Here is a 13,067-nt window from a genome sequence, read left to right as displayed (position 1 = left end):
AGGCGGCATATGTGTGTGCTTTAGAGAGGGAAAGACAAGAGCATTTCTATCACTGCACATGGTGCTTTACAAAGTTATTTACCACAGGAATTCTCATGCTAAGCGCTCCACTTGAATTTGCTATGTGCTGAGGTTTAAGGCAACTTAAACAGATATCCAAATAGTAAATTATATTTACTATCAATACCAGTTCTGTTAGCACCAGAGAGTCTAGGGTCTTACAATGATAAATTAAAAAAACAAAAAGCAAGAGACCCAAGGGAACTATGACTTACTTTTGAAAATAAGGCCATATTCACAAACAGCTTCTGGATAGTTGGCAAAAAGAGACTTAAAATGCACTTTACTGTATATGACATCTTAGTAGTAAATGAACATGGAAACCAATGAGGAAATCCCTTTTTCCATTTCTTCATTATAACTTTCTAATATACCTATATACTTCCCAAGAGGCCAAGAAAAGCAATGATTTCACTCATTCCATGTATACCTCTCAAAGAAGTCTGCCACTTCCCTAGAGGGAAGCAAAGAATTTCTGCATTACCAAAACTAAGTGAAATCAAGGAAGGAACTCAACACTATGCCTACAGGCTGTTTAAGCAGCACACTGCTTAAAACAAACTCCACTCAACCTTGATGGCACTCAAATGAAAGAGACCATCTGAACTACAAAGTCTTTAAATTCTTTAAAGACTAGTTTAAAGACTAGTTTCAGAAATCCCAACACTTAAGGTGCCCCCCCCCCCAATTTTCAGAGAGTCAGTATTCTAATTTAGTCTGGCAGACTACACATTACATGCAAGCTTGTGTGAAAGAAAACTGTATTTTGATTAAACAAAAAAGCTTTGCAAGTGATTTTGAACGGAGAAACAGTTGGGGAAACACCACCGTTTCCCCACTCCAAATCCACAACCCTAAGGTGATTTCCCATTCAACTCTTTTAAAAAATAGGTCCATTGAGTGAATTCTGGCAAAAACCAATTGAGAAGGGTGATTGGGAATAGGGAATGGGACGTAGTTTTCTGCCTCCTCTTGAAACTATGAAAAAACAAAACATCACAACTGGAAGAAAGCAGGGAGGGAGAGGGAAGGAGAGAGGGAGAGGAATGAAGATTGATCTTTGCTTTGTTGTTGTTTAGTCGTTTAGTCGTGTCCGACTCTTGGTGACCCCATGGACCAGAGCACGCTTAATCATTTCTATAAGATTAAAAAATAACAAAATGCCTTTAATAACTTAAGAGTGATAAAATATTCCAGAACAGTATCCATGTTATTTGCAGAGCACAAATCAAAAGACAGGTGATCCCAATTGTGTATAATAATAATAATAATTTATGTTTACCCCCCCAACAAAATATTAAAATACAATAGTCTGTTAAACATTAAAAGCTTCCCTAAACAGGGCTGCCTTATGTCTTCTAAAAGTCTGGTAGTTGTTTTTCTCTTTAACATATGGTGGGAGAGCATTCCACGGGGGGGGGGGGGGCACTACCGAGAAGGCCCTCTGCCTGGTTCCCTGTAACTTGGCTTCTCGCAGTGAGGTAACCGCTAGAAGGCCCTCGGCACTGGACCTCAGTGTCCGGGCAGAACGATGGGGGTGGAGACGCTCCTTTAGGTATACTGGACCAAGGCCGTTTAAGGCTTTAAAGGTCAGCAGCAACACTTTGAATTGTGCTCAGAAATGTACTGGGAGCCAATGTAGGTCTTTCAAGACTGGTGTTATGTGGTCTCGGTGGCCGCCCAGAGTCACCAGTCCAGCTGCCGCATTCTGGATTAGTTGTAGTTTTCAGGTCACCTTCAAAGGTAGCCCCACATAGAGCATATTGCAGTAGTCCAAGCGGGAGATAACTAGAGCATGCACCACTCTCGTGAGACAGTCCGTGAGCAGATAGGGTCTCAGCCTGCATTCCAGATGGAGCTGGTAAACAGCTGCCCTGGACACAGAATTGACCTGCGCCTCCATGGACAGCTGTGAGTTCAAAATGACTCCCAGGCTGCGCACCTGGTCCTTCAGGGGCACAGTTACCCCATTCAGGACAAGGGAGACCACAGCTGCCCACCTCCTGTCCTCCGAAAACAGTACTTCTGTCTTGTCAGGATTCAACCTCAATCTGTATTGAGTCCACTTCTGTACTGTTAAACGTATATGGGGCCTAACTCATACCTTCTGCTTATGGAGCTTGGGAGCTGAGATGGCAAGCACGGAATCCCACTTCCCCTGTATTCAGTGAACATGTTCTGAGGGTGCAAACAGAGGTAGAATAGTTCTCTTGAAAAGGCCTTTTCAGTCTTCCAAACGAAAGCAAGACTGTGAAGACTGACTTGATGTACCACACAGATGCTGAGCATGAAAACAATAGAATCCTGCTTGTGCTGCCCCAGCAGCAGCAGCTGAAAAAGGCACCATAGGATTAGGTTGCCTGACACATTAGACCTTAACTGAGTTTGTTAGCATATATTATAGATGGGAAAGGTCACGTAACCTATGCCATTGACAATGAAATACTATTCCCTCTGGTTTATTTTCAGTTACAATTAAGTTCCTCCAATTAATGCCTACACTACTGCAAGGGTAGACTCCTCCCCCCCCCATATTAACTGTGACCGTTGAGTCGGTCTCCCTATTACATTTCATGCTGCTCCAAAATTACCACTGACTGAGGAGTTCTAGACAATTATAATTCTCCTCCAGTTACTCCAGCTGCTTTCGGGGAGAGAACAAAATAAAGCCTTGCTCCTGCCTCAGAACCACCCAGTCAAGTGCTTGTTGTTCTATACTTTTAGGAAGTGGGGAACCCTGTGGAGTTTAGGCATGGGGTATTTGTTCCATCCTTCAGAGGCTGTAAGCAGCATTTCTAACATGGAACGGATTAACTTTATTCCATCAAGTAAGCTATCTGGATTAGTGTCTGAATTGTAACATTATAGTCAGTAACTTTTGTCAAGTTTTAAAGGCAGTTCCCTACAGTACACCCAAAAGCTACAATCATGGGTTGCATAGGATACAGAGACTATCTGTAACCTCAGATATTGTGAAAGCCTTGAGTCAGTAAGAGAGAGGATACAGAGGAGCACACTAAATTAAATCAGCAAATGAAGTTTTTCAAACTTTACAGAAAAGAGTCCACAAAGTAAGCATCTTCAGAGTGACAGTAGGAAGAAAAAAATAATCCTCAAAATTAAAAGCAAAGGAAACCATTCCTTTGATGGGGTCTCCTTTATCACATTCTAGTTTATTTTAAAGCACTTTATGATGCATAGGAAAGAACATAAAATTGAAACTATATATTAACATGTAGACTGAACTTCCCTTAATGAATCAGCTTCATGTGTTTTTGTACATTAAAAATGTGAATAAAGAATCTGAAAAAGTGAAAATGGGAAAGCCAAATTTTCTAAGGTGAAATGCATTTGAGACAAAATAAAGTAAAACAAAATAGTAAAACAAAAAAATAGTTTATTATAAATATACTGTTTTAATTAAAATGCAAATTTTATCGAATTATAAATGTTAAGTTGTTAATAGTAGTGAAGTCCACTGAAATTTATAGATGGAAAGTACTATGTAACTGAATGAAAAAAGTGCCAAGAATGAAGTACAACATTTGAAGTCTTCCCTCTCAGTGGAGGAGCTATACTAGGATCAGAGGCAACTGACGCCTCTAGGTATCTGCCAAGATCAATGCTGCCAAAACCTAACACTAAGCAACTAAATGCTATGTAAAGTCTACATTGTAGTGTCTGAAAATAGCCAGAAAATAAAAAGCATTCAAGCCAGAAGTGCTAAGATAGATAACTATTCACCTGCAAGACCATGTTCCTCCTTTGAGTACAGGAACAACCCAAAATAAAAAGGGTGTTAGTATATATTGCTGGGTACTCCTTAAAAGAAGGGTCCTAGATCCCCTTGGATGTACACGTTTCCTCAATCCAATGGCATTTACACATAGCACCTTCAATATTTGTTTGAAGTCATTAAATAGCTGCCCCACGGAAGAACTGAGTCTAAGAAATAGCAGCCTACTAAAGTCTATATGTGAATATATAGCCAGTCAGGGAACTGAAGCAAGATGTACTCTCTGACAAATACCTGCATGATCATACAACTTTTGTTTCGTCTTTACTGGTGGATCCTGACCTTAGAGTTATGATTAACCAGTCATTGCACCTCATCCTTTGAGTAAGACCTAGACAAGTAATTTTATGTTTTCCACGCTCAGAGAGTCCCTGCCACATACAAAATATGAACACTGGATATATCCACTATACCAATCTTGCTGTCAGCAAGAAAGGTTCTGCTCTTCAGAACCTGGTACAAGCTGCATTCTAGATCTCTTTTTGAAAGGGTCGGGAGCTCTTAAGAATAAAACTCAATGCACCTGGTTGGCAGATGTGAGAACAAGATGCTGGACTAGGTGGACCACTGGCCTGATTCAACAGTTAGTACAAGTATTCCACACTCCTATACTGCAGCGTTTCAGTTCTTAATGCCTTTTTGTAATCCTGTGGTACACTGTGGGGAAATGGTCGGTCTCTGAGCCATTTTTACTGCTACATTTGGTCTCCCTTTAGGGAGCACAGTCTCACTCCTAAGACAATTACTATCTCTTTGGATGCTATCTCCTTTTAGAGTTAAGCCAAAGGCTTTCTTTGCAAATGCACCTGCTACTGGGCACACAGGAACAAGGCTGTTACACTGTCAAGTCCAATAGGACAGACTGCACATAGAATCAAAGAATTGTGGAGTTGGAGGGGATCACAACCCCCTACATGCAGGAATCACAGCTAAAGAATCCCTGATAGATGGCCATCTAACTTTTGTTTAAAAAACTCCAATGAAGAAGAGTGCACCACCTTCTGAGGCTGCTAACTTTTGTGTTCCTGGCCTGCTTATTTGAGTGCCATGAGTTTTGCAGGCAGTTCCAGCAGTAAAGACAGTGGTTTTATTTCTCATCCTTTTAGCGCCTTAGTTATCTCTTCTGAGGGATGCCTGAGGGCATAAACCTTTGGGGGCATATGCACCAACCCATAACGAGCTCACTCAACATACTAGGTCAAAACTCAACCAGATGCAGTGTAGTGTTAACATTTGTGTGTTTTCAATTTGATGTAGATTGTGTACAGGTGGATGGTATTAGGCAGCTAGTGAACTATTATATTAACAACATCATTTATTTGCTGGCCTTTCCTATTTCCAGCCCATGCCCATTGTCAGCTGCCAGAAATTCTCTCTCTCTCCCATCAATGGATCCTCACCCATTTCTCATTCAACAGTTACTGCAGTTTTGCACTTGGGGATTGTATTTCTGAGCCTCAGCAGGCAAGCTCAGCGCCTATTTATTTTGGATTGTGGCCATATCCTTTGTGGCATGGGAATATAAGCAAAATCTAGAGCAATGAAAAGCTAGTGATCATCAGCCTATTAAGTTGGTGACCTGTCTCTATTATTTTGTTGCAACTAGTTCTGCCATGTTCTTGTGGATCTGCACATGCTAACATATGGACAAAGCACCCAGGTTGATGCCATAACCTCTCCTTTGGCAGTGTTGCACAATTTGGACTAGTGCCTATGGCAGTTTCCTGGCATCTGCATAATCTGGTGTGAGATGTTAGAGGAAATGGAACGGTAGGGTGGGGGGCACATTGCCTCAAAGGAGTGGAGAAAAGCAAACAGGCCATTGCACTTCTTCATAAATATCTGTGGCAATGGGATGATTCAGCATTTGGACAGTTCTCACAAGCTTCCTGATCTCTATTGGCCAGGCAATGTTCACCCCTCAAACATGGACAATGACATTTGGCTGAAGGATATTCATTCACACTTCCCCAACGCATCAGTGCAGCTGCACTGGTGAAACGGCGTTCAATTGTTTGGCAGTGGAGTTAGACTAAAAGAGCTGTCTTCCTCCTGTAGCACTTGAGTGACATTTTATGCCATTCCACTTGTCCCAGGTTCCCCAACTATAGGCTGAGGTCCTTCTGTCAAACAGGCAGGCTCTCAACACCATGTGTGCTCCTGTCCTTAGGCAACCAAATTCACTGACGCTGTAGCTAACAAAATATTAGGCTGTTTTAAACCCAGTATTGTTTTCTTTGCCCTCACTTCAGTAGGATTCCTGCTAGGGCTGGGTGATATCTGGTTTTCAACATCTTGATATATCACCAGCGAAACACTGCAAGATACTGACATATCACGATGTCTAAAATAAGGATGGAGCTATGTAGAGGCATTGGCTGGCTTTACTGTTTTTCCCTGCATGACAAACACACACACCATGATTCATGATATATTTCCAGGTCAAAAATTATGAAACCAATACCACAATCTGAACTTCAAACAAGTTTAGTTCATTATACTGATATATCACCCATCCCTAATTCCTGCTGCAGGCAGATTTTTTTTAAAAAAATAAGATGTATCTACACACCTACTCCAGACTAAGTACATTCCAGCCAAATGTTTCAAAACTCCTTAATTTCAGTTGGAAGCAGCAACACAAACTTAACTCTCTTCACTAACATCAGTGAAATATTCTTTAAAATGAGTGAAAATATTCTTTAAAATGAGTGATTTAAGACCTGATAATTACAAAATGAATTAAGCATGTCAGTAAAACTATTTCTACAGTTACAATAATTTTCCTAAATAAATTCTCTAAAAACTCCATGATCTGGAGATAGAAAAAGAATTATGAGATAAAAGACCATTTAAAGATTTAATTAATTCAGGATAAAACTATAACTAAACCATTTATACAGTGTACATCAAATCAACATTTAAAAAGTATATTTTCTGTGCAGAAAAATAATGAAGGAAAATAATGGATAATAAAGAAACAATTTTGTCTAAAATAATCTCCTTTATGAAAAAGTGGCTTAAGGACTACAATGTTTGGGTTTTTTAAAAAATAAAATAAATGCCAGTCCACAAGAGGGCAAAAACTGCAGTATTTATTTAGCAAATCTGTTTCCATCCAAAAGATGGCAGTGGCAGATCAATCATCAGCCTGAACTGTATATTGCCAACAAAATTGGTGTGGGGGGAGAGAAAAATTTAAGAAACCCCCTTCACAAAGTATGTTACTGTTGCTGGCAAGATAATAACTTCCCAAACTTCTCTTAAATAATTGCTGTACTATGGAAGGGATCACTGTCACCAGCAGAACATTTGAAAATACTAAAACCCCCAAACACTGCAAAAGATCAAAATGGGGAAGAATAATGACCACACAATATTCAGGGAACAATTCTATCATTCTTTAATCATAAAAATAAAGAAATGGAGTTTCTGCTTTCTGAAAACTAATCTTTAGCTAAAACAAAAATAATAGACTGAATTAAACCATTAAGGTTACCTCTGCTGAAGCGATTCTTGACATCAACTTAAATCTGTGAATCAAAATCACCAAACGCGCTCATTTTGTTTATTGAGGCATCTTGCTTTGCACCTGTAGATCAGCAAAATATACCAAAAGTTATACATTACAAATAAAAATAGTCTTCAAAATTAAAGCAATTGTTGATATATCTAGTCTTTTTGCTTCCTTTGCAGGCCGATCCACAGAAGTTTCACTTACTAAATAACTGTGTCAGGTTGTTATTAAAAATACAAGAGCCGCGCCCCCCCCCCCCCCGCCACCACTGCTCAAAAGGCTGACAACACACCCACATCCTCCTGTTTGCAAATGAGAGAAATGTAAAGTGCTGAACTTGGGATGCAGTTTATTAACTTACGGCATTCATTGCATTTTACAATATTTCAGCTCATGTCATACTGTATTAACGTTGCAGGGCATTCCCCACTAGCCTCTAACAACCAGCCTCAAACAGAAGCCTTGTTAGCAAAGGCTAAAACTGGTAACAGTGTGGCAAGGAAAGCTGTCTTCCTTACCCACTCTCCCCAAACCTTCCCCCACTGTGCTCAGTTCTGATTCTGAACCTGAATGTGTTATACAGCAGGCAAGAGGGCAGCTTTTTAGTGTGGGAACCAGCACCCTTTCTCCTCCTGAAACCTCACCATATAATGCACGGAGATAAGTTTTTTAACTTTACAGCATGAATTCCCCCAGCCTTTTCCCCAGCACCAAGGTACAACGAACTTTTTAGGGGCTCAAGTACCGTATTTTTTGCTCTGCAAGACTCACTTTTTCCCTCCTAAAAAGTAAGGGGAGATGTGTGTACGTCTTATGGAGCGAATGCAGGCTGCGCAGCTATCCCAGAAGCCAGAACAGAAAGAGGCATTGCTGCTTTCACTGCGCAGTGATCCCTCTTGCTGTTCTGGCTTCTGAGATTCAGAATATTTTTTTTCTTGTTTTCCTCCTCCAAAAACTAGGTGCGTCTTGTGGTCTGGTGCGTCTTATAGAGCGAAAAATACGGTAATTCCCTCACACCCCCATTTTCTCTCAACATTTGACTTTTAAAGCCACTGAGCATGATGTGTCAGTCCGTTTTCAGTGGCTGTTTTTCTTTTAATTTACTAACTTACTACTTTCCAACATACCTGGGGACTCCCAAGTATGCAGGTACCGCCTCTTAACTGTGGGTGGCCCTGTTGCCCTGCCCAGCTGACAGGCACCAGATCAACAGAATCAGCTTCAGATGGAATGATGCTCCTGCTGACTATATGTTGATGTGTGCTATCATTCACCATTTTAAACAGTTCCAAGACCAGTGGGACAGATGTCTGCAAGAGGACAGACGTGCACACAGACTGCAAAGAATGTAAGCTCATTGGAGAGCAGGAAATGAGTATGACACACACTACTTCGCCTTGAAACAACACCACCACCAAGCTGTTAAAGAGCCAGCATTTAAGTATATACTGTACAGTATATGAAAACCTTTCATGACAATCTAGTCATGAAATTCCCTCTTCTACGCACCTAACAAGGGTAAGGTAAAGGTAAAGGGACCCCATTAGGTCCAGTCGTGGCTGACTCTGGGGTTGCGGCGCTCATCTCGCTTTATTGGCCGAGGGAGCCGGCGTACAGCTTCCGGGTCATGCGGCCAGCATGACTAAGCTGCTTCTGGCGAATCAGAGCAGTGCATGGAAACGCTGTTTACCTACCGCTGGAGTGGTACCTATTTATCTACTTGCACTTTGACGTGCTTTCGAACTGCTAGGTTGGCAGGAGCAGGGACCAAGCAACAGGAGCTCAATCCGTTGCAGGGATTCAAACCGCCAACCTTCTGATTGGCAAGTCCTAGGCTCTGTGGTTTAACCCACAGCGCCATCCGTGTCCCTCCTAACAAGGGTACAGGAGTCCTAAGTCTGACTGGGCCTATAGCAGTCTTGTATGTCATATATTAGCCTAGTACAGGGGTAGGCAACCTAAGGCCCGGGGGCTGGATCCGACCCAATTGCCTTCTCAATCCAGCCCATGGACAGTCCGGGAATCAGTGTGTTTTTACATGAGTAGAACGTGTCCTTTTATTTAAAATGCAGCTCTGGGTTGTTTGTGGGGCCTGCCTGGTGTTTTTACATGAGTAGAATGTGTGCTTTTATTTAAAGTGCAGCTCTGGGTTATTTGTGGGGCATAGGAATTCGTTCATTTCCCCCCAAAAAATATAGTCCGGCCCACCACATGATATCAGGGACAGTAGACCAGCCCACGGCTGAAAAAGGTTGCTGACCCCTGGCCTGGTAGCAAGAGACAACCAATAATTCCATGCAAGCAAGGGAGCAGGCTGGCAGAGGAAGGATGGATACACAACCAGTAGATAATCTGGCAGAGGGAAGACTGTTCCCCGACACCGTGCAGAGAAATGCAGCTTACTGCAGGAAGTGTTCTACAGAGCACTCCATACCGCTGGCTGAGGAAACCCCAGGGTGAAATCTTCCTGAATCAGTACTTTACCTTCTGTCAGTAGTACACCCTGGCAAGCTACCCAGGCAGCAATGGAAAGCAGCAGCAGAGCTGGGGATCAACATTTACATTTCCCCACAATGCCTCCAAGCATTGAATAAAATACGGGGGGGGGGGTAAGCCCTGCCCTGCACAACTGATTGCATGACGCAGCACGCGCACACACCATTTGAATGGCAATGCCCATTAACTTTGGGGGCCACGGCCAGCCCTCAAGTATCTCATTTTGGCCCCTATGTCACTGCGGGAAATAAAAATGGTGACGGATTCTTCCTTGGGAGACTTTTATGCAAAAGCTGGGTGGCCGTCTCTCATGTATGAACTAATTTGAGATTCTGGCATTGCAGAGGGTTGGGCTAGATGACCTTTGGGGATCCCTTTCCAACTGATTCTATGACCAGATCAAGCCATCCACTATCCAATGCTGCTCAGTGTACCAGACCAGATTTACGCCACAAGGTGCCATAGGAAGGCACTGGACATAGTAAAAGATCCACCGCATCCTGGTCACTGTCTCTTCGAGCTCCTGCCGTCGGGACGGAGATACAGGACGATGAAGACAAGAACGAGCTGTCTTAAGAACAGCTTCTTCTCCAGAGCGATCTCGGCCCTGAATGGGAAGCCTGGACTTTGAAAGTCATCTAATCTTCCTTGCTGTACTATACTGTATTGTTTTAATTAGTGTTTTTATGGAGCAGTCAAGTAATTTCGTTGTCCCTGAGAGGGGGCAATGACAATAAAGATATTATTATTATTATTATTTTACCAAGTGTGTGGGGTGTGGGGTTTTTTTTGGGGCGGGGAGGCAAAGTCGGCATCTCTATTGGACTTCGCCAACTGCAGGCCGTGGCCCTGGCCGCTTAATCTCTGCCAGCAGCCGAATAAGCCTCTCTTCTCTCTTTTTTCCTTTTGGGCAGGCTAGCCGCTTATGCTCGCTTGGCCTTCAAAGCTCGCCCATATGTAGCGGCAGCCACATTAACCCCACGCCCGCTTTCCTCCCTCTCTCCCTCAGGGCTATTAACGTGGCTACTCGGGAGTAAGCCCCAGCGGCTGCAAGGGGGTTTTGCCGGGCCCGGGCAAGGCGGGGGTTTCCTTCGCCTTCCTCCGGGGCCGCCAGAGCCGCCGCCTGAGGGAGGCGGCGCGCGTTTCTCCTGAGGAGAAAAGCGCGGGAACTTGGGCCGGCAGGGCCGCTGACGAGGCCAATGAGGGCGCCTGGCCCCGAGGAGCCGTTAGCGGGGCAGCCTTGTCAGGGGGGCCGTTGGCTTCTTCCCGCGCCCCCCCTTAACTTTATGCTTCCAATTTTATTTTATTTTTAACGCCCCCCCCAGCCCTCCTCCCCTCACTGCCTACCAGGGAACCGAATTCGCCTCTCACTTCAAAACGGGGCAGCCACGCCAAGAGGAGAGGGAGGCGCTTTGCACACCTGTGGGGGGGGGGAGGAAGAAGCCGCATCGCAGCCCCGCTTTTATCCCGCCCCCCCTCCCCTCACAAAAAAGAGGGTCCTTCCACGCCAGCCCTTTTACACGCGAGTAAACACGCCCAGGTTCAGGCCCGCTCTCTGTTCGGACGTATATTTGGCACGCGCGCTCGGGCTCGGGGCCTTTTCCACTCGCTCTTGCTCGGCGCAGCGAGACTCACCGCCGCCGCCGCTGCTGCTGCTGCCTCCGCGCGCAGCAGTTCAAAGCTCCGGCGAGGCGGCCTCTTCGCAAAGGAGCTCCGGGAGGGAGCTGCGAGTGGCAGCCTCCGCGGCCAATGAAGGCTCGGCCGGGTGTTTTTTTGCCCACCCCCCGGCCTGCAGCATCCAATCCTTAAACGCGGAAGGCGGGATTTCTTCGCCGCGGCCTTTACCCCTTCATAGCCCGCGAGCCGGGCAGAAAACAGAGGCTAGGGCTTGCGGGGATGAGAAGTAGAACCTCCAGGTTCAGTGGCAGTCAATGTGTCACTGAATGTGAGCTGCGGGGAACTGAGAAGCGAGGGGAGCGGATACAGCAGGGGAAGACGGTTCTTCATGTCTTGTTTGAAGACTCTCGGAAGTGTTGGGTCTTCCTTGGGAACAGGATGCTGAACTTTATTTTTTTTTTTTAAGATATTTATTGGAGTTTTACAAAGACATGAATTTAAAAGATCATATAAAAAGAAAGAAATACAATAAAAGAAACATAGAAAAATACATAAAATAAGAAAAGGAAAATAAAAACAAATCCATTTTTGTAACCCTAACTCATTATCTTATTTCCTTGGCCTCCTCACACCTCCCTTTTTGTATTCCCATTTAAATAATCAAATCAGCAAATCCTTACCCTCTTTCGTTTATCTTAACTCTATATCTTAACATATTATAACTCTATATTTTCATCCATTTATCAATTCATTTTTGCATATTCTTATTAACTTTGTTGCTAATGCCACTTTTTTTCAATCCAACATCATTTTAACATTCATTAATTTTACAGTGTTTCTGAAGATAGTCTTTAAATTTCTTCCAGTCTTCTTCCACCAACTCTTCTCCCAGGTCTCGGATTCTGCCAGTCATTTCCGCCAATTCCATATAATCCATCACAGGATGCTGAACTTTAGGCTGGTTCAAAAGGGCGAGGATAATTAGAAGTGACTCTTCCCTCCTTCTTTGACCCTTCTTCCCCCCCCCATGCATTCTGGGATTGTAGTAGTAGTAGTAGTAATAATAATAATAATAATAATAATAATAATAATAATAATAATAATAATAATAATTTATTTATACCCCGCCCATCTGGCTGGGTTTCCCCAGCCACTCTGGGCGGCTTCCAACAAAACACTAAAATACAACAACCCATCAAACATTAAAAGCTTCCCTAAACAGGGCTGCCTTTAGATGTCTTCTAAAAGTTTGGTAGTTGTTTTTCTCATTGACATCTGATGGGAGGGCGTTCCACAGGGCGGGTGCCACTACCGAGAAGGCCCTCTGCCTGGTTCCCTGTACCTGTAATAATCATTTTATTAACATATCTACATTCAGCCGGAATGGTTAGAATGTCTGGAGAGATTTCAAATCCTCACGAGCATGAAGCTCTCTGGGAATTGGGGTGGGGGGTGGGGTATCGATTTAGTTCACCTTTGAAGGCAAATCAGTTCTTCCAAAACCATAGGAGAACAGAAACTTAAGCCATCCTTCAAAATTCACTTCTCCAAATTTTACAGTACAGTTTTCCTACCAAGTAA

The 13,067-nt window shown here is 43.5% G+C and overlaps 1 protein-coding gene across 8 annotated transcripts in view; it reads right to left on the bottom strand.

The window, feature by feature from the left end:
• Positions 1–11,618, bottom strand: part of FANCC (FA complementation group C) — a 64,080-nt gene extending 52,462 nt beyond the window's left edge. For 4 of the 8 annotated variants that reach the window (XR_014539795.1, XR_014539796.1, XR_014539797.1 and 1 more), the window contains exons 1-2: positions 10,889–10,978; positions 7,356–7,448 (exon numbers count right to left, since the gene is read on the bottom strand). Coding sequence is in view for 1 of the 8 variants with exons in the window: in XM_083576901.1 (XP_083433027.1) it covers positions 7,356–7,379 (24 nt within the window). In the remaining 7 variants the exon portion in view is untranslated. Of the gene's footprint in view, positions 1–7,355; positions 7,449–8,500; positions 8,680–10,888; positions 10,979–11,504 lie in introns of those variants that run through there. The other 4 variants (XR_014539794.1, XM_083576902.1, XR_014539793.1 and 1 more) reach the window with 3 other exon arrangements.
• Between the last annotated feature and the right edge of the window lie 1,449 nt (positions 11,619–13,067).

Source organism: Podarcis filfolensis, assembly GCF_964270895.1.
Source record: "Podarcis filfolensis genome assembly, chromosome: 11".
Taxonomy (NCBI): Eukaryota; Metazoa; Chordata; class Lepidosauria; order Squamata; family Lacertidae; genus Podarcis; species Podarcis filfolensis.
Note: the sequence above shows the minus strand (reverse complement) of the source record. Positions and strands in the feature narration are given on the sequence as shown.